This window comes from Haliaeetus albicilla, chromosome 8, assembly GCF_947461875.1.
Source record: "Haliaeetus albicilla chromosome 8, bHalAlb1.1, whole genome shotgun sequence".
In the NCBI taxonomy this organism is placed as follows: domain Eukaryota; kingdom Metazoa; phylum Chordata; class Aves; order Accipitriformes; family Accipitridae; genus Haliaeetus; species Haliaeetus albicilla.
The window spans coordinates 13,075,548-13,099,444 of NC_091490.1; the positions used below are offsets into that span (position 1 = coordinate 13,075,548).

The 23,897-nt window shown below is 47.5% G+C and overlaps 1 protein-coding gene across 10 annotated transcripts in view; it reads right to left on the minus strand.

Moving 5' to 3' along the window:
• SZT2 (SZT2 subunit of KICSTOR complex) overlaps positions 1-23,897 on the minus strand; it is a 60,509-nt gene that overhangs the window by 32,949 nt on the left and 3,663 nt on the right. For 7 of the 10 annotated variants that reach the window (XR_011325721.1, XM_069788956.1, XM_069788953.1 and 4 more), the window contains exons 6-25: positions 22,043-22,202; positions 21,492-21,598; positions 21,090-21,300; positions 19,848-20,018; positions 14,223-14,454; positions 13,415-13,544; positions 11,989-12,131; positions 11,210-11,362; positions 10,754-10,868; positions 7,940-8,145; positions 6,874-7,098; positions 6,374-6,452; positions 5,911-6,008; positions 5,481-5,649; positions 4,889-5,003; positions 2,763-2,876; positions 2,080-2,280; positions 1,848-1,960; positions 1,234-1,375; positions 546-710 (exon numbers count right to left, since the gene is read on the minus strand). Coding sequence is in view for 9 of the 10 variants with exons in the window: in XM_069788956.1 (XP_069645057.1) it covers positions 546-710; positions 1,234-1,375; positions 1,848-1,960; positions 2,080-2,280; positions 2,763-2,876; positions 4,889-5,003; positions 5,481-5,649; positions 5,911-6,008; positions 6,374-6,452; positions 6,874-7,098; positions 7,940-8,145; positions 10,754-10,868; positions 11,210-11,362; positions 11,989-12,131; positions 13,415-13,544; positions 14,223-14,454; positions 19,848-20,018; positions 21,090-21,300; positions 21,492-21,598; positions 22,043-22,202 (3,049 nt within the window). In the remaining variant the exon portion in view is untranslated. The remainder of the gene's footprint in view (positions 1-545; positions 711-1,233; positions 1,376-1,847; positions 1,961-2,079; positions 2,281-2,762; positions 2,877-4,888; positions 5,004-5,480; positions 5,650-5,910; positions 6,009-6,373; positions 6,453-6,873; positions 7,099-7,939; positions 8,146-10,753; positions 10,869-11,209; positions 11,363-11,988; positions 12,132-13,414; positions 13,545-14,222; positions 14,455-19,847; positions 20,019-21,089; positions 21,301-21,491; positions 21,599-22,042; positions 22,203-23,897) is intronic. The other 3 variants (XM_069788960.1, XM_069788955.1, XM_069788952.1) reach the window with 1 other exon arrangement.

The window sequence follows — 23,897 nt, forward strand, 5'->3', positions numbered from 1 at the left end:
CACTCAGCCCAGTGCTTTGGCCACACTGATCCCCTTCTTGGGCAGCCATGACTGTTCACCACTACCACCTTCTGCAGCAGCACAACCCTCCATCCTCATTGCAGGCCTGGCTGACTGCATCAGGGGCTATGCAATCAAATCCTATATACCTCAAGACCTGCACCCTTCTCCCTAAGACAATGTGCTGCTGGTAGTGCCAGTCTGGATCACAACACAAGAGTCACTGACTTTCCAGTGCAGCCCAGTACTGCCATTCCTAGGATCTTCTATCTACCTGCAACCTTCTTGCCCACAGGGAGCCAGCCTTGGGCCACGGACAGGCAGCTCACATTACACTCCCTTACCCCTCCATGAACATCATGAAAGCTGGCTGAGGCTTCACTGTGCTCCTTGTCCTGACCCTGACTCTGCTGACTGCCAGGCAGGAGCTGACAGGCTGTAGCAGCCTGTTATTCTTCCTACCTCACTTGGCCCAACAGTGTGCTCAGGAATAGCAGGGATACTAATACTAATACTTTAGCAAGGTGCTGTCCTGAGGGTGGTACCGTGGGCTGGTGTTATGCTGAGGGTAGGTAATGGCACTGCAGCATCCCCTTCTTCAGCCTCAGCCCTGACTCGCTCTGCACAGACAGGTCCCAGGGTATCCTCTCCAGATCGACTCTCATCTTTTGAAGGTTTGTCCAACCCGCAGGCCATCAGCTTCTGTACATCTGGAAGAAAACAACATATCACCCTCTGTTCAGTGAAAACAGTTTAACCCCTCCATCTACATTCCCAAGAGTCCCTGCTACCTGTTTGTGTGTGGGAACAGTTCCACAGAGTACTTCTGGCTGAGCCTAGCAGCCTTCACCAGCAGCTCAGTGGAAGCCAGACCAATGCCAATGCTCAGAAGCGGGGACTCTCCCAGACCATCCCATTAGCAGTATCCTTACTCCATTCATTAACAACCCTACTGGGAAAACCATCCAGTGGCTGCAACCAGCAAACCACTCAAAGCCACATCCCCTGCCTGAAAACACTATGTGGACAGCACCATGCCCAAGGAGAGAAGAGCAAGACATTCAGCACTTTGCACTACTCTATTCCTGGCCATATGGTGCAATAAGACTGGGTCTAGACTCTGCTGTTCAATTTTCTTTCCATCCTACCAGAGCTGATTCTGCTTTTGCTGTTTTCCTGAGAAGGTGCTTGGGACTGCTACCTCCTCTCGCTCCCCACAACAGGTGGCCTCACCTGAGAAGGTGGCTGGCAGAAAGGTCAGGAACACATGCTGCGGGTTGACCAGCTTGGCATAACATCGCCACTGTGGGGGAAAGGGCCCCGTTGTGTCACTCAGGGTCACGTCATCCTCAGGCAGCTCTGTGTTGCCGAGGCTCTGATGAAAGAGCAGAAGCTGGATAAGCTCATAGCACATGGCACAGGCCTACCTCGAGGAAGGTAGCAACCACACAGTTCCTCCATAACTGCTGGTTGGCACAGCACTGAAATCACTCTGGCCATCCCCTGCACCATTCTGAGAGCAGCCTGGCTCCAGGAAACACGTAGCCAGGTTTGCTGGGGCCAGTTCTGACCTCCAGGCAGGGATTGCCCATGGTTTCTGAGCAATCTGCAGCACAGCATCAGTGCTGCTGTAACAGGCTAGGCCCATGGGGAGTGCAACTATCCACACACCTACCAGATTCCTGCTTGACTTCAGCCACAGGCTACAGCTTAAACTGCTGCGAAGCATGGTGAAAACACCAGCCTTTCAATCTCTTCTCAACCCTTCTATTAATTCCTCTGCTCTTCAACAGCTGCTGCCTTGCCTTCAGAGGGGGCTTAGGAGAAAGACAGCAGCATACCAGTACCTGCAGAGTACTTGTGGAGCCAGTCATATCCCTAGTGCCATTGCTGCCAACAAGATGATAGGATGCAGAAGCATCCTGCTGCTCCAGGGTCCCAGAGGCTTTCAGCATTTCTTCTGAAATGGAGCACAGAGAAACAAACCTGAGAAAGACCAGCTGAGGAAGAGAATTGAAGGCAAGGTTTCTGAAACACCCCAGCTCCCGGTGTCATGGCTGCCATGCTCCTGGCCCTTACCTCTGATCACAGGGAGTGTGAAGGGGGGTTGATGGCCATCACGATCCCGTTGCAGAACCTGCTCCATGAAAGCCACATGATCAGCATCAGCCATGGGGATCTCCCGGTCACTGAGGTCATGCTGCAGGCAGCCATGGAAGAGGTTTAGTAGCATTTCATTGGGCACAAACGAAGAGTCCTTGGTCACCTCCTCATTCTCTGCTCCAAAACAGAACCACGGCAGCTTCAGAGACAGCATCTCCACAGCCACCACCTGCCCAGGCCCCCAGGAGACAGCCTTTTGCAAAGTGACACTTCCACACAGCCAGGAGTTTCCCCCTCTGCCTTGGAGGGTGTGGAGGAAGCCCTGGAGTTCCAGCATCATTAGCTACCCTGCACTGACTCACCCTGCTACTGTAACTGTTCTGGAGATGTTTGGGGCTACAGACAAGAAACCAACACCACAGAGCAACAGTCCAAGTTTAATGTTTTCAAAAGCAACTCTTCTAAAATTATCATCCGAGGAAAGACAGCAGTATACCTGGACAGCCCTGGGGCTGCAGAGATGGGAAGAACAGCACTGAGCTACTGAAAGAGGCATGGCAGCTCTCACATGCCTGCTGGCCAGGGAGACACACACAGAGCAGGGTGCCTGGAGCCATGGAGGGAGGACAAGAGGAGGCAGGTGGTGAAGAGGCACCTACCTTTTGTCAGCATTAGGAAGAACATTTCAACCTGCTGGCACCTGGGCAACAGCTTCATGAGGTTGAACTGGAATGGGATCTCATGCACTCGAAAACCAGCCCCCATGTCTGGATCTGCAACAAGAACTGGGAATGTAATATCCCTGTGGGCAACACACAGCCCTGCCTCCCAGGCCACCACTGCACACATGGTGCCAGTGCTAAATTAAGTGCAGGTAGCACAAGTAAAGCTACACAGCAACACTGCTCCAACTCCCTCTGCTTAGAAGAACAGAGGGATACAAGGAATGAATGTGTGGAAAGGGCAAAGCCTGCTGGGAGCTGCAGCAGGTTGTGAGCTACCTACAGAGAGAGAGGTACCTCGCTGTAAAAGTCCCCTGGGCTTATTGCCCAATTGCTTATTGTTCATACAAGGGGAGTCAGGGAGCCACCACAAGGCCTTATACAGCTCAGGCCCAGAGCTGCCAGGGGACAAAAACTGAACATCAGTGTTGCAGGTAACACTGCTGGAGAGCAATGACCACACTGGGAGCCAGAGGGAGCCTGAATTACTAGTGTAGTCGGGGACAAGGACTCCCTTGCTCTTGGGAGAGATGTCCCATTGGGCAGGCTCTGCACATCCCTGCAGGTGTCTCCTGTCCTCCTCCTCAGGAAGGAGTCTCTGCCCTTCAGGCCCTGAGCTTTCCTGGCCCTCTTCCCCTCCCACAGGGCCAGTGATATGATCCAGTAGGGTTCCCTCAGGTCCTGCGCTCAGCCTTTGGGACGATCCCAGCTCCCTCAAACCCACCCAATATCTGCTGTGTTACTCCCTGCACGGCAAGTAAACAAAAGATCTAGGATGGGGTGAACTAGTGACAAGAAAGCAAAAATTGTGAGGTTCTGGAACAGATTGCCCGGCAAGGGTAAACCCCCCACATACTCCTGGAGTTCTCAGTAAACTATGTTAACCATGTCAGACCAGATACACAATCCTATCCTTAAGGAAGAGGACATATCAGACCTCCTAAGGTCCCCTTCCCTATCTTTGTGGGTGTCCTGGTTTCAGCTGGGATAGAGTTAATTATCTTCCTAGTAGCTGGCATAGTGCTATGTTTTGAGTTTGGTATGAGAAGAATGTTGGTAACACTGATGTTTTCAGTTGTTGCTAAGTAACGTTCAGTCGAAAGTCAAGGATTTTTCAGCTTCTCATGCCCAGCCAGCAAGAAGGCTGGAAGGACGCAAGAAGTTTGGGAGGAGACACAGCCAGGACAGCTGACCCAAACTGGCCAAAGGGGTATTCCATACCATGTGATGTCATGTCTAGTATATAAACTGGGGGGAGTGGGGGCAGGGGGACCACTGCTCAGGGACTAACTGGGCATCAGCTGACGGGTGGTGAGCAATTGCATTGTGCACCACTCCTCTTATTATTACTGCTGTCATTTTATTAGTGTTATCATTATTAGTTTCTTCTTCTCTGTTCTATTAAACTGTTCTTATCTCGACCCACAAGTTTTACTTTTTTTCCAATTGTCTCCCCCATCCCACTGCGGGGGGGGGGGTGTGGAGTGAGTGAACAGCTGTGTGGTGCTTAGTTGCTGGCTGGGGTTAAACCATGACAGCGGGCTAATGGAGCATTCACAGAGGGTCCAGAGATGAACAGGTCCACCAGAAAGCAAGTGTCCCACAAACCGCTCTGGAAATGGTGTCTTGTAAATGAGAACAGAGGAGCTCTTCCTTCACATCATTTACAGCTTCTGTACAACCATCTGCCCAGGCATACCCTGCCCATCACTGTATAGGTGAGCTCATCTTCCTTCTGCTCCAGAAGTCAGCCCCTCACAGAATTACAGAATGGTTGAGGTTGGAAAGGACCTCTGCAACCCCCCTGCTCAAGCAGGGTCACCCAGTCACCACTTCAGTCTGGGCAGAAAGCCTCAATGCTTTTTTGGGCTTCCCAGGATGAAGCCATTTCTCTGGCAGCTTAGTGCAAGTGCCACAAAGTGACCCACGCCCACCAAAGTCTATAAAGTCATTGTCAAAACACCTGTTCCACCTTCCAGAAACCTCTAACGGGCCCTGAGACATTCAGGGCCTAGCTGCCTCTTGCTCCATCAAGCCTGCTAGGACATACATTCTGGACTCACCTTCAGTAGCTTTGGTGTCTGAAGGAGGGCAGACCCACTCCTTGTTCTGGCACAACTGGCTGATGTACTCAAAGGTCAGCATGGTGGCAATGCACGCAAGGTCCCGGGGATAGAGCTGCAATAAGCAGTCAAGGCTCAACTGTATGCAGCAGAATTATTACCCCAAATGCAGTAGAAAACAGTCTAAAAGCAAGAGGAGGAAACACCCATAACCCCATCACTTGACCTGCCCTCATTGCTCCCTCCTTCTCCACCAGCCCTTTAGCCTCTTTTTGCCTTGTTCAGAAGATACATTGGTAGTACTGCCTGCAATCCCACCCCAAGTCCAGGTTGCTCCCCTCCAACAGAATGGCTCTTAAAGTAACTTGTATTTTCCTACCTATCCCAGAGCAGTATTGCATCCACTGCCTTGCAATCCAGAAACCTTTCCTGTGCAGTAGCCCAGTTCCTCTTTTAGAAATCTTACGTTCTTTTAACAGCATTTCCATCTCTTCTGGCCCTCAGTAATCCACCTGCAGTGTTGCAGTGCACTTGCAATAAACCCTTCTCCCTCCACAAACGAGTCCATGCCCCTACACCTTCAGGGACTTACTGCTTTAGGTATTTTCTGGTAGGGCAAGCCATGGAGGTGCTTCCAATTCTCAGCAGTACTGTGGACATGGCCGCTCTGTGGCTCTACCCAGCACTCAGTGACCAGGTTCAGTTCTGTGTCCACCTCAATGGCCTCTACCTCCGTATCATTGTCATCATCTGTGGAAAAGCTGGAGGAAAGACATAAAGCAAGTCCTGTGAGATGGCACAGAGCCAGTAGCCCACTGCAGCTCCTCTCAGAGCTGTGAGAGCAGCCACACAAACCCTAGGTTTGCAGGCAAAGCCCCAGCTAACTCGTGATCAATCCACGACAGCTAGTTGTCTGTACTAGATGATGGAGGGCTCCCTCCTTCCCACACTGCCCGCAAAGGGCAAGTCTGGAGCTGTGACTCTGCTGCTAGCCCTCCCTGGGAGCAGGGCAACAGCCTCACCTGTCCTTGGTGGAGGTGGAGTGGGGCGGGAAGAGGATGTATTGGACGACACAGGTGTGCTTCTCCCTGCCACTGCTGCTCTCGCTGGAGCCATCAATCTGGAGGGGAGACACTGCATGAGCCTGACCAGCAGTAACAGCCCACGCCTACCCAGTGCCCCCCTACACAACACAGCCCCATCACCCAGCACCACTAGCAGCAGTGGAGAGAGGGAGCCTGTCCCAGCCCCAAGAACTCCTCCAGCACAGCATGTCCCTACCAGCAAAGCAGCTCTCTAACTGCAGATGATGACAGGAAAATGCCAAACCCACAAGCTGCTTTACTTCAGGGGAGGAGGCAGGTCTCCCTGTATATGTCAATATGTGTGTGCTAGAAGTGGATGGGAAATCCCATCACAGGAAGGTGAATCCACCTCAGAAGAAGCAAAGACAGATTGTGTCCACGCTGCAGCACTCAGGCTCACCTGTATGGGCAGCTCCAGCACCATGTTGATAATTCCATCCCCACTGGATGCAAAGTGGAAACCCTCTGACAGACGAACCCTGGCAACAGAGAGGCAGTCAGACATGGAAGCCTTCTCTACCCATACTATGAGCCTTAAATACAAGAATGACTGTACCCTTCACCCCAAAACACCTTCCTTCCCAAGACAGGGAGCTACACACAGAGAACGGGGAGATGCGACACTTTGCACAGGACAGTCTGTGTGAAGATCAGCATACTCTGGGCACAGTAACACCTCTTGCCCTTTTGTATGTTTTCCAGGACTCTTCTTTTCCTCAACTGCAGCTGCAGAACTGGGTAAAGCACTGGCCCAAGTAGCTCTAGAAGCTGTGCACAGGACCAAAACCCTCTGCACAGCAGCTTCAACTGTTGCCTATAACAAGGCCTCGGATCCACCCTGCTTTCTCTGCATCCCCAGGACTAGCTGGAGAAAGCCCCCCCTTCAGGTGTGCAACTTACTCTGTGAGTGTGGAAAGGAGCTGGGCTACAGCAGTGATGGGCACAGCCGGTGCCAGCCCCGACTGGACACTCCAGATCCAACGCTGGTGATAGAAGTAGCGGGACAGCGAGGCCAGGGTAGAAGAGGCAGTGCGATTGGCCACCATAGTGAGCGGGCCAGACACTGGGGGATGCTCCAGGTTGAGAATGAAGGGGGCTCGATAGTCAGAAGGCAGCTTCTCATACCTAGGAGAGGGCAGAGGTGTGGCTCGCTGAGGTGGAAAGAATGCTCTGCTCAAGACCAGAGCTGTCTGGATTCGCAGCCTGCTTGATGGACCCAGGACAGAGCCTGACAGCAGCAGAACATGGCTAGCCCAGCATAGGATCCTGCCCAGAGAGCAGTAAATAAATTTACTTCTGCATCGTATTAGTTAGGAGTAACAAATCTGGAGGGCTGGAGCACCTCTCCTGTGAAGGCAGGCTGAGGGAGTTGGGGTTGTTCAGCCTGCAGAAAAGAAGGCTCTGGGGAGACCTTATAGCAGCCTTCCAGTACCTAAAGGGGGCCCACAAGAAAGCTGCAGAGGGACTTTTTACAAGGACGTATAGTGATAGGACAAGGTGTAATGGCTTTAAACTGGAAGAGGGTAGATTTAGATATAAAAAAGAAGTTCTTCACTGGGAGGGTGGTGAGGCACTGGAACAGGCTGCCCAGAGAGGTTGTGGATGGCCCATCCCTGGAAGTGTTCAAGGCCAGGTTAGATGGGGCTTTGAGCAACCTGGTGTAGTGGAAGGTGTCCCTGCTTATGGCAGCGCGGTTGGAACTAGATGATCTTTAAGGTCCCTTCCAACCCAAACCATTCCATGATTCTATGATGAAATCTGCCTGTCCAGCAAGACCCCCTACTGCAAGTCACAGCCCTCCCAGATTACAATTGCCATTCCCAGCCACACAACCCAAACCCAGCCCAACAAGCACCAGCTTCACAGCACTGGCATCCTGCAACTGGCAGCACCATCCACAGACCCTCCTCTCTCCCACTTCCCAGGGCAGGGAGGCTGTGCTGATGGCCTGGATCTCCATCACTACCTGATGAGTAGCTTCTCCAACGGTTTGTGCAGCACAACGAGGCAGGGTCTGTCTGAGAGGGCTGACTGGGCCCCAGCCACAGGTGGAGACTTGGAGGGAGAACTACTGCCAAACATTTTCCTCTTTGCTTTTGGAGTTGCCTCCTTGCTCTGGACCCTGTGGGGAAAGCGCAGCTGCAAGATTCGGTCCCGTAACTCCTCCACTATCTGTCATGGCAAAAGCAAAAGGTAAATGTGACCACCTTTGTCTGGAGACATAAGCTATTCAAAGTAAGTTTCCAGAACAAGAGCCTGACTAAAAGGAATAGAACACTCCTTGAATATACAGATGAGCAGGAGTTAAAGGTCATTTTACCTCTGAGGCACTAGCAAGACCAAGATAAGATGTCTCTTAGGTCCACATTTTAACAACTACAAATACCTTTAAAAGCAAAAGAAAGGTCCAAAAAACCCCAAAGACGGTTTCAAGACTGAAGAAATCACTTTCCATAACTTTGATGAAAAACAAATTAATTGCATGCCAGCTCCTCCACAGAAGCAGTCTGAGTACCGACCGTCATTCCTCCCCTCCTCCTCTCCTCAACAGCCTACAGTAAATGTAAACTAGTACATATAAGACAGAGCCAGACTGTTCCCACAGCTGATGTGTTCCCCTACTATCACGTTCATGTCTCAGACCTTTATGGTAAAAGGTTTCAAGAGCGTAGGTTATTTTTTAGGCTAATTTTTTCCAAGATACTTTCAAAATGACTTCCTGATTACTCCTTTTAGTTTTTAGCAGCTCTGAATATGGTTCTACCCACAGCAGCATCTGATCCCCACAATGCCCCAGTGTTTTCTTTGAAATTTCCATGGCTGCGTTTCTTTTCATGATCTTTGTTCAACTCGTTTTAATTTGCATTACCATTGTAGGCAAACAGGAGAACAGCAGCTCTCCATTGCTCCTCAACACTAATTATTTCAGCAATTTTCCCCATCACTATTATGTCTTTTTCCAGGAAAGGAGTGTCCCCAAACCCAAACATTAAGCAGAGCTCTTTTCTGCACTATGATGCCACTTGGGTCCACTTCATGGTTTCATACTGGCAACACAGAATCATTGATGGTGTTCAAGCTCCCAAATCCAAGGTGCACTATTTTGCAGTTATCAGTACTGTCTTCCAGCCACCATCGTGCTGCTTAAGCGTCCACAAAGCACGTGGGTTGAAAGGGCAGAGAAAACCAAATAGCTTTGTGCCACCTGCAGATTTTCCGAGCTCACTACCTGCTACCTATCTGCAGATGAGTTCCCTACCCTTTGACTAGTAAAAAGATGCGGAAAACCACAAACAGCTTCTGCTTTGATGAGAACAGAGTACTTTTTCCATTTCCTTGCCTTGTTCCCTAAGACAGTTTCTGTTTTATGATGCTCCAATCCTACTCAAGTTTTACAGTTGTGCCCTATATGGAGTCTCACCAAAAGCCTTCTGAAAGTCAGACTGTATCAGGTGCTTTCCTTCCCTTAAGCACTGGAAATTTGAATTGCTCAACACAAAAACCCCTTCCCCTTAAACAAGGCAGGCTAAGTTCTACTGCCATCTTCCACACTGGGTAACTAATCAGTCCTATGGCAGGCAAAAAAACAAAATTTAAAAAAAAAAAAAAAAAATTGTGCATGACACAATTTATGATCTACATACAGCTCCTGCTGCAATGATCTGGAGCTTGCCCAGAGCTGCAGGGTATGGTGCCTGTCTCACACCTTCTTCATGACACAGGTATTAATTTACACCTGCCAGAGGGAACTCCTCCATAAAACTTGTCACTTGGCATTACCAGCCCGCATGTTGGCTCAGCAACCAGTACCCAAAGCCTGAATCCCCTGAAGACATGAAAGAGCAGATCCTCCAGAGTGCCAGAGCATCTAGTGTTATGTGTGTTCATTATCTCAGAAAGAGATGGTTCTTCCCTTGTTTGTCAGCTTCTCCTCAGACTAATCTAACACTAAAGCTAAGTGAGACAAACCAAAGATTTCTTTCATGAAGACAAAAGATCAAGGTTTAATGATAAACCTCGTTTATAACAAAAAGTTCACACAGCTTAATAGCATGACATCTTTCTCATACTTACTGTTTTACCTAGGAACACTTACACTTGTCTCAGCCATTTTAGTTGGAGAAACAGTTCAGACAGTAACCCCACCTTCTGCATCTGACTAGGGCAGCCCATTTCTTTTGGTACAAAGAGGTTATTAGAAGTCTATCTAGCAGACTTTCATCTCTTTAAAACATTTTCTAGGTATTACATTTTTTTCTCTCCCTGTACTGCTCATGCAGGGCACTGTTTGCACTTTAACTAACTCCTCCTTGCCCAAATTGATACAATATACATATGTAATTCACCACCTACTGAAGCAGGTAGCCTAGAGAACATGTAGTACATCAATCACAGAGGTCTTTACAGATGAGTCAAACAAGTATCTGCTGTTCCTGACAGACAGTATTGATTGTGCTTTGGTCAAAAGGATAGACTAGATAACCTTTGAGTCATTTCAAGCCCCACAGTTGAATTAAGCAGTGGGAAAAACATTCATGTGACCAGCTATTCTACTGATCTTCCAGTCTTTGGATTTAGTTCTTTCACAGACTTAACACAGAAAGCTTTGTCCAAACTGTCCCTTTCTGTTACAGTAAATTCACACCCATCTAAGCCTTAACATAGTAGTTAGTTATTAGAGAATACCTGCCCACAGTGTTGCCTGTGATCTACCCACCACTTCCACATCCAGAACTCCTTGTTCTGCTCCTACCCCAGGAAGCAGCCAGCCAGCTCTCACCTTGTTCCTGGCCTGTGCAGGTGTGCCAATGGGGAACCCCAACCGGAGAACCATGCAGGGAGCTTTGGAGATGATCCGCACCACATAAAACGAGGAAGGTGTGGGATCTTCAGAGCTAGGGAGAAGGGATTAAGACAAGGCTGAAATAGCACGGATCTTGCTGCTCTGTCATGTCAGACTAAGTGGAGGCCTGCTCCACCAAGCTCAAGAGCCCACACAACTTGGCAGCAACACATGTCAGTTCTAGCATGCAGAACGCCCCCAGCTGACTTCCCTCTCCCTCTAGGCTGCAGTGGCAACAGTTCAGAATACGCAGGGTTTCACACCCGCTTGTCTTGCTCTTATCCTCTCCTCTAGACATCTGCTTCTGGCCCACCACAGTCTATGGGTCTAACCGGGTCTTTGGTCCGGCTGTATGCCCAATTCCCCACACAGGACTGCTTCAGAGCCACTCACCTGTGTATCAGTTTGACATAGGAGTAGCCCTCCACCAGCACAAAGCTGCTCCAGTCCCGCAGCAAGGAGGTGAGCGCCGAGTGAGAGATGCGGCACTGGATGGTGCTGTAGCGGCCATTGTTGCCCGGTGTGTGCAGGTGCTTGGGCACAGGCCTGCAGAGTGTGGCAGAAAGTAATTTAAAAACCAGTTTCTCTTCTTCCCAGACTTTGCTACATCCATTCCAACTCCTTCTCTGACTGGTACATCAGCCTTCGTCCTCCACAGCAGCCAATATTCAAGCACCTCGCCTGCCTGTGCCTGTCAGCAAGAGCCACACTCCCTGAGCGCACAGGGATCCTGCTCTCCACCTTGCATTGTTTCTATCTCCCTCCATGCAATATGTGGCTATTATTCACAGAAGTCTGCAACTAGGATCAGCCTCAGGAAAGCAATGTTTTTGGGGAAGACGTTTTCCAGCAGCAAACAAAAACGTGTAGGATAGCTCCAACTGGATGGTCCACACCCCCTGCAATCAGGAAATCTAAACCCAAGAGGGACTTGAGAAACAACTTATGCTGCTGAGAACAGTCCCCCTCTTGACAAAGATGGCTTCCCAACCCACAGTCCCTCTCAGATAAATGAGCCTTCACCATCCCCCAGGTCCCAATAGTGAGGCCCTTCCCTTGGCCATAAGCACCTGCAAGACAGCTGCAGCTCTGCAACTGGACTGAACTGGATGCCCTGCTTTCCTAGGCTGGCCCACACTGTGCACGTGAGCTCAGCCCTGCCAGTTACATACGTGTCATGCTCCAGAAGGAGGACTATACGATGCATGTGCAGCCACCTCTGCCAGAAGTTGGCATCCATGGAAAGGATAGGCTTCCAGTAGGAGGCAAACTGGGAATGGCTCGAGTCAGATCCACTGTGCTGCAGGGACAGCACCTGAGAAAATGACAGGGCAATATTCAGCAAGAAACTGTCTGGTTCCACCCAGAAAGAGCAGGAATTTCTCTAGTGGCTGAGCTGTGTAGGCCTAGAAGGCTAGCCACATCCCTGGCTTTCAGTAACTGCCTCTAAGCAATATAACTAAGTGCGTTCACATTGAAACAGGCAGTACAACGTAAGCAAAAATAAATTAGGTTCCTGAAATGTCAAGTTAATTAGGAATTTAACTACTTAGCATCAAGTAAATCAACCATGGAAAAGATGGCATATGTAATGGTGTGCTTTCTGATTGAGAGGGGGATATATGGCTTATGTGAGCAGAGCAATTAAACACTGAGATAACTTGTCTGAGAGCGCTCATGCAAGTAGGGTACCAGCAATGGGTGGCATTGGGCAACTCTAACATGTTTGTATGGTAACACTGTGATTCCACCAACTATAGCAACTCTGCTGACACAGAAGTAAAGTGGTGGTTAGCCATAAGATGGGATGCTCCAGATATACTGTGGGATACACAACCCTACACAGTGAAAATCTACTAGGCAAACCTAAAGAAGTGAAGGACTTAAGCAATAAAATTAAAGGGATAGTTCTCTTAAAGCTCCCCTAGCTTTGATATCTGCTAGTCATCTTCTACCAATGACAAGGACACTGCTAGCAGGGAACAGATAATATGGTACCACTTCTGCTCAGTGAGCTTCAATGAGTTTGAATTTTGCAGTGGAAACTATTAGTTAATATTTTGTTTAGTCTCTGCTGTGCAGATGACAAGTAACTCTCTTGCACCTTCCACATGAGTGCTCAGAGCAATGAGCCTATTAAACAACAACTATTCAGCACATCCTATATCTTCACCTGGCAGTGCTGAGATACGTCACCAGGACACAAGACTGCCAGCAGCAACTCCACTCATACGAGGTATTCACTGAACAAGCACTGCAAAAATAAGTGTGTCAGCCTCCCCATCAGTCTCACGCATCACATCACTACAGGACAAGGCTTCACAGCACACTTAGGAGATTTGGCATGGGGCTTAGAGGTGTAGCTGCAGCAACAAAGACATAGGGTGATGTCTCAGAGGGGAAAAAGTATAGGATGGGATATTTGCAGGCACTGCATTGCACCTGAACTCTGTTACTGAGCAGGACAAAGAGCAAGAGATGAAGCCTGAGAGTTACAGAAGATCTTGGTTGCCTGTTGGTATTCAGCATCCCCTGGTGCAAGACAGAATAGGCAGGAGGGACATCCTATCCCCACATTAAATAGGAGAGTGAACATACCGGAGTGGTGGAGCCTGGGGGGATGTAGAAGAGGGGCACCCCATTCTTGGTGCTCTCAGGAATGGTGAAGTGTTCTGGGACTGTGTCAAAAGACTGCAGATGAACCAACATCTGATCTGTCTGGTTGATGCTGAAAGAGAAGAGGCAGTTAGCCACAAAAGCCCACGCTCTCCCCTTTGCTGCCCCAGTCAGCCCAGTGCCTGCACACACAGCACTCCTGATGTACTGGGAGCCCATCTACACCAACATAACTTTCTAGGGCAATGCTGGGATTCAGTGCCTGATTGCAGATAGCATGTTAAGAGAATTCCAGTTTAACAGCCTAATATATAAGGAGGATGATCAGAGTTGGGAATGAAATGCTAGAAAAGGAATCTGCTGAATAGCGGGGAGTAACAGTTACCCTGGCCAGGAAATGGTTATAACCCACAGGCCGGCCCTTCAGGCCTAGAGACATGAGGTGTTGCTCCCAGTGTGATCATGCAGCACAGCTGCAAGGCTGTGTTGTAAGAACACACCACCTCCATGGGATGGCAGTCAGAGTTAAGATATGCATCACAGGAAGAGGACTGAGGGGCAGCAATACCTTCACCATGAAGCAATCTTACAGACTAGGTCATAGGCCAGTTTGAGTCTGCTTCTTGGCTAGACAGCAAGCTTGTTGCCAGTCATGCCTCTTCCTCCGAGCACATTCCTTTGGGACCCTGGGTTGGGATGGCCACCTGCACAACCCATGCCTCAGCATGCCAAGGAAGGAATTTCTTGGTTACATCGGACACTGGAAACTGCTGGGGGTAGTCTGGATCACCTCTGCAAGGTGTTCCAGAAGCGCCGGATGACTGTAGTGCGGTACAGACTGGTGATAGGCTTCCTCATGGTGCAACTGATGTCATGCAAGATGTCATAGCTTCCCTCCATCGTCACCTCCACCCATGTGCTGCGCTTTGATGGGTCCAGGGGCCAGGGTGTCACAGCTAAGTACTCTATCCTCATGTTATGCTTCCAAAGCAGCACTAGTTTCACCTCCAGCTGAGACCCACCTGCATGAGAGCAGAGGAATAAGTTCAAGTGCTTGTTTGATACACATCTGAGCTTTCTCCCTCACCAGGGACTCCCAGGTACTGTGAGATTGTTTGATCGCTATGAGGAGGACGAAATAATCCAACAACTGTTTGCTCTAGCTGAAGCCATTCTCTCTCCTGCCCAACAGAGGGAGGCTTTGCTTACACAGTAGTATTTGGTGAACAGTTCTTTAAATGTATATGTAGTATCTACACCAGAGAAGGCAACTGAACTTGGAGGAGGTGCTGACATTTGCAATGGGCTCTCTTCTTCACAGCCTCACTTTTGTTTCCAAGAAAACTGTTACTTTGCACAGATGAGTAGGGCCTTTAAGCCATAAAGTTTTCTCATCTGCGCTCTGCAGAGTTAATCTATCCCATTGCAGAAACATGGACATTTGGACATGATGGGCCCAGATCATAAACAAACTGGAAGGTGAGGCCCAATTCTTGAATTAAACTTCATGTTCTTCCTGCACAGACAGTATTTCATGCAATCTAGAACTTCAAGCGTCAAAAGCTTCTCACCATGCTTACTCTCTTCTCTTCCCAAAGTTAAGAAGTTAAGAATGAATGTTCACCCATTCTTCAAACTGTACTTTTTTACTTTTTTCTTTAAGCGAGCCATTGCATCTCTAGCAAGATTAACACAAACACCTGACAGCAAGCCTCACTGAGCCGGAAGAGCAGAAAACTGTCACACTCCTGCTGACTGTGCATGTGTATTTGTACCGAAACAACCCAGACAAACACGTGACTTTCTATAACAGTGCCATGCTGCTGTTTCAACTGCTCAATCATCTATTCTGATGTCCAGCCTGCTCTATAGTTCACCGGACTTGCACCATTTGTGAGATAAGTGATTGGATGTGCTGGAAACCATCCGAACAGGTCATCAGCCTGGATCCTATGTTTCCTGCAGAGTTGCATTTGCTGCTGTCATAGGCACATCGTGCCATCCTCTTCACAGGCTGATTACACTCCATTTTAAAGCCATCTTGCTTTTTGCTCCCATGGTCCCTGCTGGGAGGCTCCCTCAGAGTACTCTTCCCCCATCAACATTTGGAAGAAACGTCCCAGAGTACGTGCCAAATTCATGCTTGGTTGTTCTTTTGATTAAATTATTTTTCTTCTGAGAAGCTTCATTTCCATAACATTGACAAGGAGTGTGCAGTAGGGGAAGAAATCCTTTCCTAGTTTCAGCTGTTATTGTGCAGGTTAAACCAGGCCATGGTCATCAGCCTATGACAGAATATCCATTCCCCTTAACAGTCCCAGACCTTCCTGCACCTCAAGAATTCATCTTTCCTGAACAAAGATAATCAAAGGTATATACAATATTTCACCTGTATTTGATCTGAGGGATTACTAGGATTTTACTTAAGGTCACTAATATTTTCCACAATGGGTGCTTTGCATTACTATAAATACATTTGCCAGGGTTGTACCAACTGTTGTTTCCATATGAAGATTGTCTAGTTTATCAGAGAGCAAGAATTTATAAATTTGTCTCTTTCCATTTCATACTGTCATGTCACTCTTATTGCTTTAGTGCTCGTCCACTGTTTCCTGCACAATATTTTGGTTCTCATAACAAAGCATTTCTACTTCTTCAACAGCAAACATCAGTAAATTCCTACATTTTTTGCCTAGATCATGAATGAAAATATTTCCTACTTCCACCTGTGTTTCCATTAGTCATCCTGGCTTCACTCCTACGATCCAACACAAGCAAAACTAAAACCAGGCTTAGTTTGAAGTCATATCTACATGAATCTTTAGCTTGTTCTTACTGCAAAGCAATCTATTTCTGGTTCTTGACTTTATAGCTCACAAAAGTTTTTGCTGCTTCGATTTCTTTCATACAGTCCAGCTCTGGTTTTTAGAAAACTCACTTCATCTTCCCAGTTTCTGACACTGAGAACAGCCGTTTTCACTAGCCAGCTCGTGCCCAGCTATTTTTGGTGCTGTATTGATTCACAGGGGAAGATGAGGTTTTGAAAAATGTCCTTCAGGCTCTCCTCAACACACAGCAACACAAAATGGTCAGTGAGAATTTTTTTTTTTTGTTACAGAGGGCAATCCTCTGACATCATCCCAGAAAGAAACAGGAGAAGAGCTGAGCTCCATTACACACCATGGCCCTACAGCTGCTCAGACGCAGCTTCTCTCCCTTCCATACCTTCTAATCCTCCCCCTTTTGCAAGCACTTCTGCATTCCTAACTAACATAGTAGCCTTCTAAATGCCTAAATATCTAAAATCAAATAGTGAGGGTAACCGGGGCACTTATAAATATCACAAACAACCTCTCCAGGCAACTCTAAGCACAAAGCTAGCTATTTACTCTATTTTGCCTTTGGCAAAGTGAAGCAGAAAAGCGACAGTGTCAAAGTCCACAACTGCACTCTTTCCTCTTGCTTCACAGCCAGCTGGCTCCTCAGCAGCTTTAGTCTGCAAGTTTTGGCAAAAGCTTTTGGCAATCCAGGTTAATTAACTGTTCTTTGTTATAAACTTCTCTACAGAATGACCCAGAGAGCCCCGATTAGCCAAACATGCTTTTCCTTAGCAGAGGCAGTGCTGAATGTCTAAATGTCTTGATCTTTTGTAAATTCTACTTTAAGATGTTAGTTCAACCATTTTTCTGATCACAGCCAGCAACTCCCCAGTGCATTTAGCCTTTCCAAAGTGTAAGTAACATTATCTGCTACTATTCCAAAGGCTGGCATAGAAAATACACACTGTATTTTTGATAGCTCAGACATTTAATTTTTAAATTCCTTCTCAAAAAACTCCATCAAAATACACAGAAAGGATTTCTGGCTCAGGGAGCCGCTGAGCTGCAAAGAGCTAGAGAAAGCTCAAAGGGAAGAAAAAAGGAAAGGAGAAAGGAGGTATTGTGTATATTTACCCTATTCTTACTCCTCCCTGTGCACCTGCCTATAACTACTCACCACAGAAGGTAATTCTGATCCAGTGCAGCTGCTCTTCTGCTCTCTGCTCTTGTAAAAACGGAAGACCAATCCATTTAGCATTCCAAGGGCTAAAAGGCAGCAGGAAGATAGCTAGAGGGCATGGTGAACTTGTGGCGATATTTCTGATACACTCCTCCAGAGTCCAGGAATTTGCTGCTTTATGATATCCTGAGCCAGAGGTTGCAGCTACACTTTTGTGCAAAAAGGTACAACATGAACTTGTCTGATTGCTTTTTGAATGATTCACACCTGCTACCTCTTCCAGCATTTCTATATAGGGCTTCAGAGTCACCAAGAGCATTTCACCATTGCTGCCAGATTAAAGAAAGGCTCTTTCTCCAGCACTGTCCAAGCTGTAAATGAACTGGTGCACAGAAGGATAAAAGACACAATACTGAGCCCAGCTTGGACAGGAACTGACTTGTCAGACTGTTTCATAGACATTCCTAGACAAGGAGAGTGCAATAGACCTAATCTGCCTGGATATAAGGGAAGTATCTCATGCCACACCTACAGGAGATTAGGGAAAGCAACCTGCAGACATTACTAGAAGAGCTGTCTCAACGGGAACCTTAGCAGATTCTTACTTTTAATAGGAAACTCCTGAAACAAGAAATTACGGATATTCCTGCAAGACCAACTTTAGAAATATCCCATCTAATACGATTGTTAGCAACCCTCCCAAAAAAGCTGGTTTAGATCCATTCAGTTTGTAAGAAGCATCAAGCCAAAAGAACTGCAATTCCCAGTCATCGCACAGGAATAGTGAGCTAGACTGAGATGAACTTAAGAGTACCATTATGTGAAGAATAGCACATTTAGAGACTACTAAACAAACAAACAAAAACCAATAAAACACCCCTAAGGACTCATCAGTTGGAAGCAAAGGTGCGTGAAAGATGCAGGGATTTCTGGACTAACAATGCAATGCAAGCATGGAGAAAGCTCATGTGATTCCTGGTCTATCAGATACGGTATTTTACTTCAGAAGCAGGGAAGTATTAGCATTACTGAACCAGGCACTGATAAAACCACATTTGCAACACTTATCAACTGTTTCAAGAAATATGAGACCAAACTGTGAAAAGCAAACAGTCGAGGGGGGAAAAAAAAAAAAAAAAAGTGCCATTAAGAAGAATAAACAGAAGAGAAAGCCTGCCCTTACAAAAGGAGGTTGAAACATTGACTTGCTTAACCTGCCAAAAGGGAGGTTACAGGGAGAAAGGCATTGTTCTTGAATACATTTGTGCAATGCCAGAGGAGGATAAACTTAATTAACGATAATAAAGTCACACAGGTCTAATTTGATCTGAGCGAGTTTAGAAAGGAAGCTAGAGAAAGAGCAATGAAGCTCTGGGACAATCTTCCAAGCAGAGCAGTGGCATAAGATACTTAAATGGCTTTAAGGCAGACCACAGTAAATTCATAGAAAACATCATATGGCAAGTTTGGAACAATTTTGGAGTTATATCACAGACTTTGATTTTCTGATATAAAACATATTCTGTGTGCTAATATCTCCAAAAGAATAATGAAGACACTGGATCACCATGTGTTGTACACGTTCATGCTGTATTTTAAGAATCCCATCCTCCAGGCTTTCTGCCGATCATTGTGACGGTCAAGAATAAGTTCTTCTCTTGCTTGCAATTCATAACTTGCATTTGGATTTTTTTAACCTCCCCTTCAGTTAAAGCACTACCACTAGTCACAGCTGGAGATGGAAAATTAGGCAGGGTTTACTGGCACTTCTTGGGATACTCAAACCCCTCAAGGTCCCTAGTCAGCAGCTAGTTCCCACACTCCAGGTGCCATGATCTCTAGCAAGTCAGATGAGAGAACAGGACCACTGGATGGTTTTATGTTCTTCTAGTATTGGTCATGGTCCTGACTGATCTGGCATTTTCACCTACCAATATCCTCATTTCCCCCAATTTCTTCCTTTGGAAGACTGCAGTTTGGAGGCATTAAATCTGTTGTACCAAAGGGCTCAACTTTGTGTTAGTATTTTGGAATGCATCTGACAAAGGACTAGAAAGGGATGAAAAAAGGAGAAATATAGAGGAAATCCCAGAAAAGTATAAAACCCCAAGTTCTGTCACTAGGTTGCCTGCAATTGTGGGAACTCATTTCCAAGATACAGAGGGTCACAGTCTGTCTGTCCCTTCCCAGGCACTTATAGACACAGAGGATGAGCCTGGCAAGTGCATTACTGCACAACAATATTGGACAGTCCTGCATCAGGAAATTATTCACAAAAAACAACTTATTTGGAGAAAATGGCTCCTTCCTCCACAATACCAGCCACCCTGCTGAGATGGCAGACCCTGCACTTTTCTCTAAACAGTTGAGAGCAGAGTCCTATCTGAGCCTCCAGCCCCCCACGGAGCACAGTCACCTTTCGTGATGTTGACCTCACGGATGCTGTAGCCCTCGCGCAGCCGGACTGAGACAATGCTCACAAGGTCAGCATGCACCTCCTTCTCTGTGTGCTTCTTCCTCCTCATCGCCAGAGCAGGGTTGCTGCTTGCAGACACCAGATGCTCATTGAACAGTCTGTGCTGGGACACTGCAAACAGCAGAGATGGGGTTTGTAAGGGATCAACTCCCCTGCTCCTCATCCTACAGCAACAGCCCTCCCAAAGTGTTTTACAAAAGCTGCCAGGAACACTCGCTGGCCTGAAGAACAGTACATCCTTCAAGCACAACTTACACCCACTCCTGATTCTGCAACGCAGCAAACAGGTTCACTAGCGTCAAGAGGCCTGGGAGAGGGGCAGGGTGGGGTGCCAAGCCTTGCTTCCTCTGGGACAGCCTTTGTGACAAGGCATGCACTGGAGTTACACATTTAGCCTAGACAGGCAGAAACTGCACAGCTGTTGCAACAGTTGCACAGCAAGCTTTTGGGATTTACCCCTTTCCCTGGAAAACCCTGAATTCCCAGGTGCTTTCTAAAAGATATCAGGATGTGGAAGCCTTGAGTTTAAACCACTAACACCTGATCTTTCTAAGATTTAACATTTCCAAGTCCCAGGCCAGCTCTCTTCAAACTTGTCACTGTATGTGGCTTCTGCTGCCAAGTTACAGAAAGTGCAGATGGTACCAGCTTATCGCCAGGGCATGAAAGGGTGTTGCCATGTTTTACTGGTAACTAATCTCTCCTGGCATACTCTCAGTCACTAACATTCACAAAATAAGAACAACCAAGAGAGACATTTGAGACGGTCATCAGGGGTCTAGTTTTTCAATCCAAACTGCCATCTGCAAGCCCAATTAGGACAAGCTCTCTAGAACATCCCCATCTGCAAGCTAGCCAGTGTGCAGGAAAGGTTGGATGAGAGCTTCTCACCCCCTCCAAGTTCCAACACAGCGGGCCTAACTGCAGTTTGCTGAGTGAAGTCCACAGAAAGGGGAACAGTGAAAAATGGGACATTAGTTTTTCCTGATCCACCCAATTCCTGGAACCAGGAGGGGAGTCACAGATGAGGCTGCATGGCCCACTAGTGCCCAGAGCCTACAAGAGGAATGGCCCAGAGGGGACAAGGGAGAGCATCAGCATAATAAGGCCTGGGGGAGTCACCCCAAAGACAGGTGCTGTAAGACATCCATCTGCTGGAAGGAAGACATGCACGTTCCTCACCGCAGTAGTATTCTGGATTCAGGGACTCCCCAGTACGCAGAAAGGAGTATAGCAGAAATGCCTTGTGATACACATTCAGATCCAGGCTCAGGGGATCCAGCTCAGGGCACGTGGAGAGGTAAGCACCAAAAGTGGCCATGGCAATGAATTTCATCAGTTCCACATTGGGAACGTGGCCAAAGCTGCAATCGTACGAGTAGACACCGCCCACCTACGGGATGGATGAAGAAGGTACTTGAAAGAGTACAGCAGTGCTGAGGACAAGGCAGAGGACTAGTACAGGCCTCAAACAGGCAGTGAAGTCCCCCCTTCCCCTCTGGAGGTCAATGCCACCGACAGCAACCCACCTTCCTCCCTCTGGCAGGCAGCAGCCCCGACACTCCCCGCTAATGGCAGACATACCTGTACAAAGGAGCAGGCCACTGTGCCACTGCGGAGCTGGTTGAGTAAAGTCTCACACACAGCCACATCAGGGACACTAGTCACACCATCCGTAATTATTATTATACCTGTAAACAAGGCAGTATCTTAGTGCACCTTCCATCTCAAACAGCTACCACCCTCCCAGTATATCCACCAGAGAGAAAATTTAGGCAGGGCAAAAGTAGAAAGGAAAATCCTGGCATTGGTTTAGAGCTTCTGAGGCACTATGGTGCTGGCAAACTTCCTAACTAGGTAGAGCAAAACACTGAGGCAGGGCACAGCTCTGCACACCCTGGGTTGTCCTGAGCAAGTGTCACAGCTGTGCTTCCTCACAAACTCCCTAACGCTGACACATGGCATGTGGCGCAGCGTTGTTCTCTCCATTCCCACCACCACAATTTGCCCAGAGTGCAGAGCAAAAGCTGCTGTTGAAATTTCATCCCCTATAAAATTAATCTCAGCCTAAAGCAGGAGGAATACAACCCTTCGCAAACAACTAGGCAAACCTTAACCCAGAGGATGAAGCCAACCTGCGCTGGAGTTGGAGGGCAGCAGCTGCAGTGCTAGGATCCCCTGCCGGACCATGCTGACAAGGCCAACATCGGCAGTGACAACAGACACGCTGGGCTTCCTCCCAGATGACTCCTGCACGTCACTAGGGCTCTCTTGGCTCAGGGGTGACAAATCCACCTGGAAAAGTAAAAAAACCCCACGAGGCCCCATGGGGCAGACTTCAGCCTAGCTCTAGTTCTCACTCTCCCAAACAGCCTTCAGTCTAGCAGCCCCATGGTACCACAGCCCTGGAGCACTTCAGCAGACTCCACTTCTAGCTTTAATTTCCAGATGTTCTCAGAGTCCTGGTCACTTAGGCCCCTTAGAACAGCTGGGCAAGGCTGCTTGGGGGTGAAAGAAAGGGACAACATGCCCAGAGCTTTATTATAAACTGATTTCTCACAGAAGAGGAAAGATGAGACACTTTGGGGTCACTTAAGCTCCTCTGCAGAGCAAAGCAGTTCCCACTTAAAGAGATGGTGAATAACTCTTCTCCTTGCCATTTAGTAGAAGCTGCAGCTATTCAGCAGCTACTCAAGTAAAACTCAGAAACACTGTGGAGGCAGATAGCTGTATCTCACTTATGAAGCACTGCAGCAGAGGGGGTAAGAAGCTTCATAAGGACAAAGTCTAGCGCCTATACATTTAAGTATGTTCAAACAGCACTCATTACGCAACACTGATATAAGCAAATGCAGGCAGGCTTCTCCTGCATCTTCTATGAAAAATATCCCCCAGGCAAAGACTAAAATTTGTATAATTACACTGGTGAGGAACCTACTGCATTCATAATCACCTCTTCTCCAGAAGGCTCTGGCAGTTCACCCCTGTAATAAACTATTGCTTCATTTTTACTGCTAATACAGAGAATGGGCGAGACCCTTCCCTGCAAACCTAAGGATGATTGGAGCTGGGAAAAGAAAATTAGAACTAACTAAACTTTTATTCTGCACAAATGGGAGCAGTCTGTGGCTGTGAGCAAAAAACCTGACTATCCATCACTTTAATTTGCCAGATGCCTAAATTCAGACACTTGTTGACAATGATACAGCTACTACAACTTCAAAAGTAAAAAAAGTTTCAGTCCCTGCCCTTCCCCTGGGGCCTCCCACCTCCACCCCACAGCCTGTGGCAGGACTCGCCAGTCCCTCTGGCCTCCTAGTGCGTCTCTTTCCCCCATTTGCATGGAAGAAGTTATAGGGTAGTTTAGCACGAGAGAAATAATGCAGCAAGCAGGAATGAATACAAGGCACTACAAAAACACCAGCTGGACACACTCGTAAAGGTATTTACTTCCTGCAATCTTCTTTCTGTTCCAGGACTGACAGTCATAGCATTCAAAGATATAAATTTCAGCCAGAATATGAGATTTGTAGCACTTCAGATATGCAACTGCAATAGATCACCAGTAACCTCTTGCTCATCTGATTTTGAGACTTTTTTTTTTCTTTTTGCCCAAACTTTAATAACTAATGCTAAATAAGGACTAAATAACCTCAGACAGGCCAATAATGCCTTTGCAGGAAGCATGCCCATAGATACAATTGTGACTGCCGCGTGAACTTGGCAGTAACACAATGTAACCTTCCCATTCTTCATTTCCAAGATCAGGAGAGATGATCTTGATGAGAAATCCATAGACATTCTGAATCCCTACAGGGTCTCACTTTTAATTTCATCCTAATTTCAGCTGTATTTTATAGTGATATCAATAACTTGCTGATACCTATATCCATGGCTACTAACCAGTATCTGCCACAGATTTCAAGGAGTATTAGAAACCACACCAGCTATTTATTCAGTTTCATGGTCAGTTTTCATGGTAACAAAGAA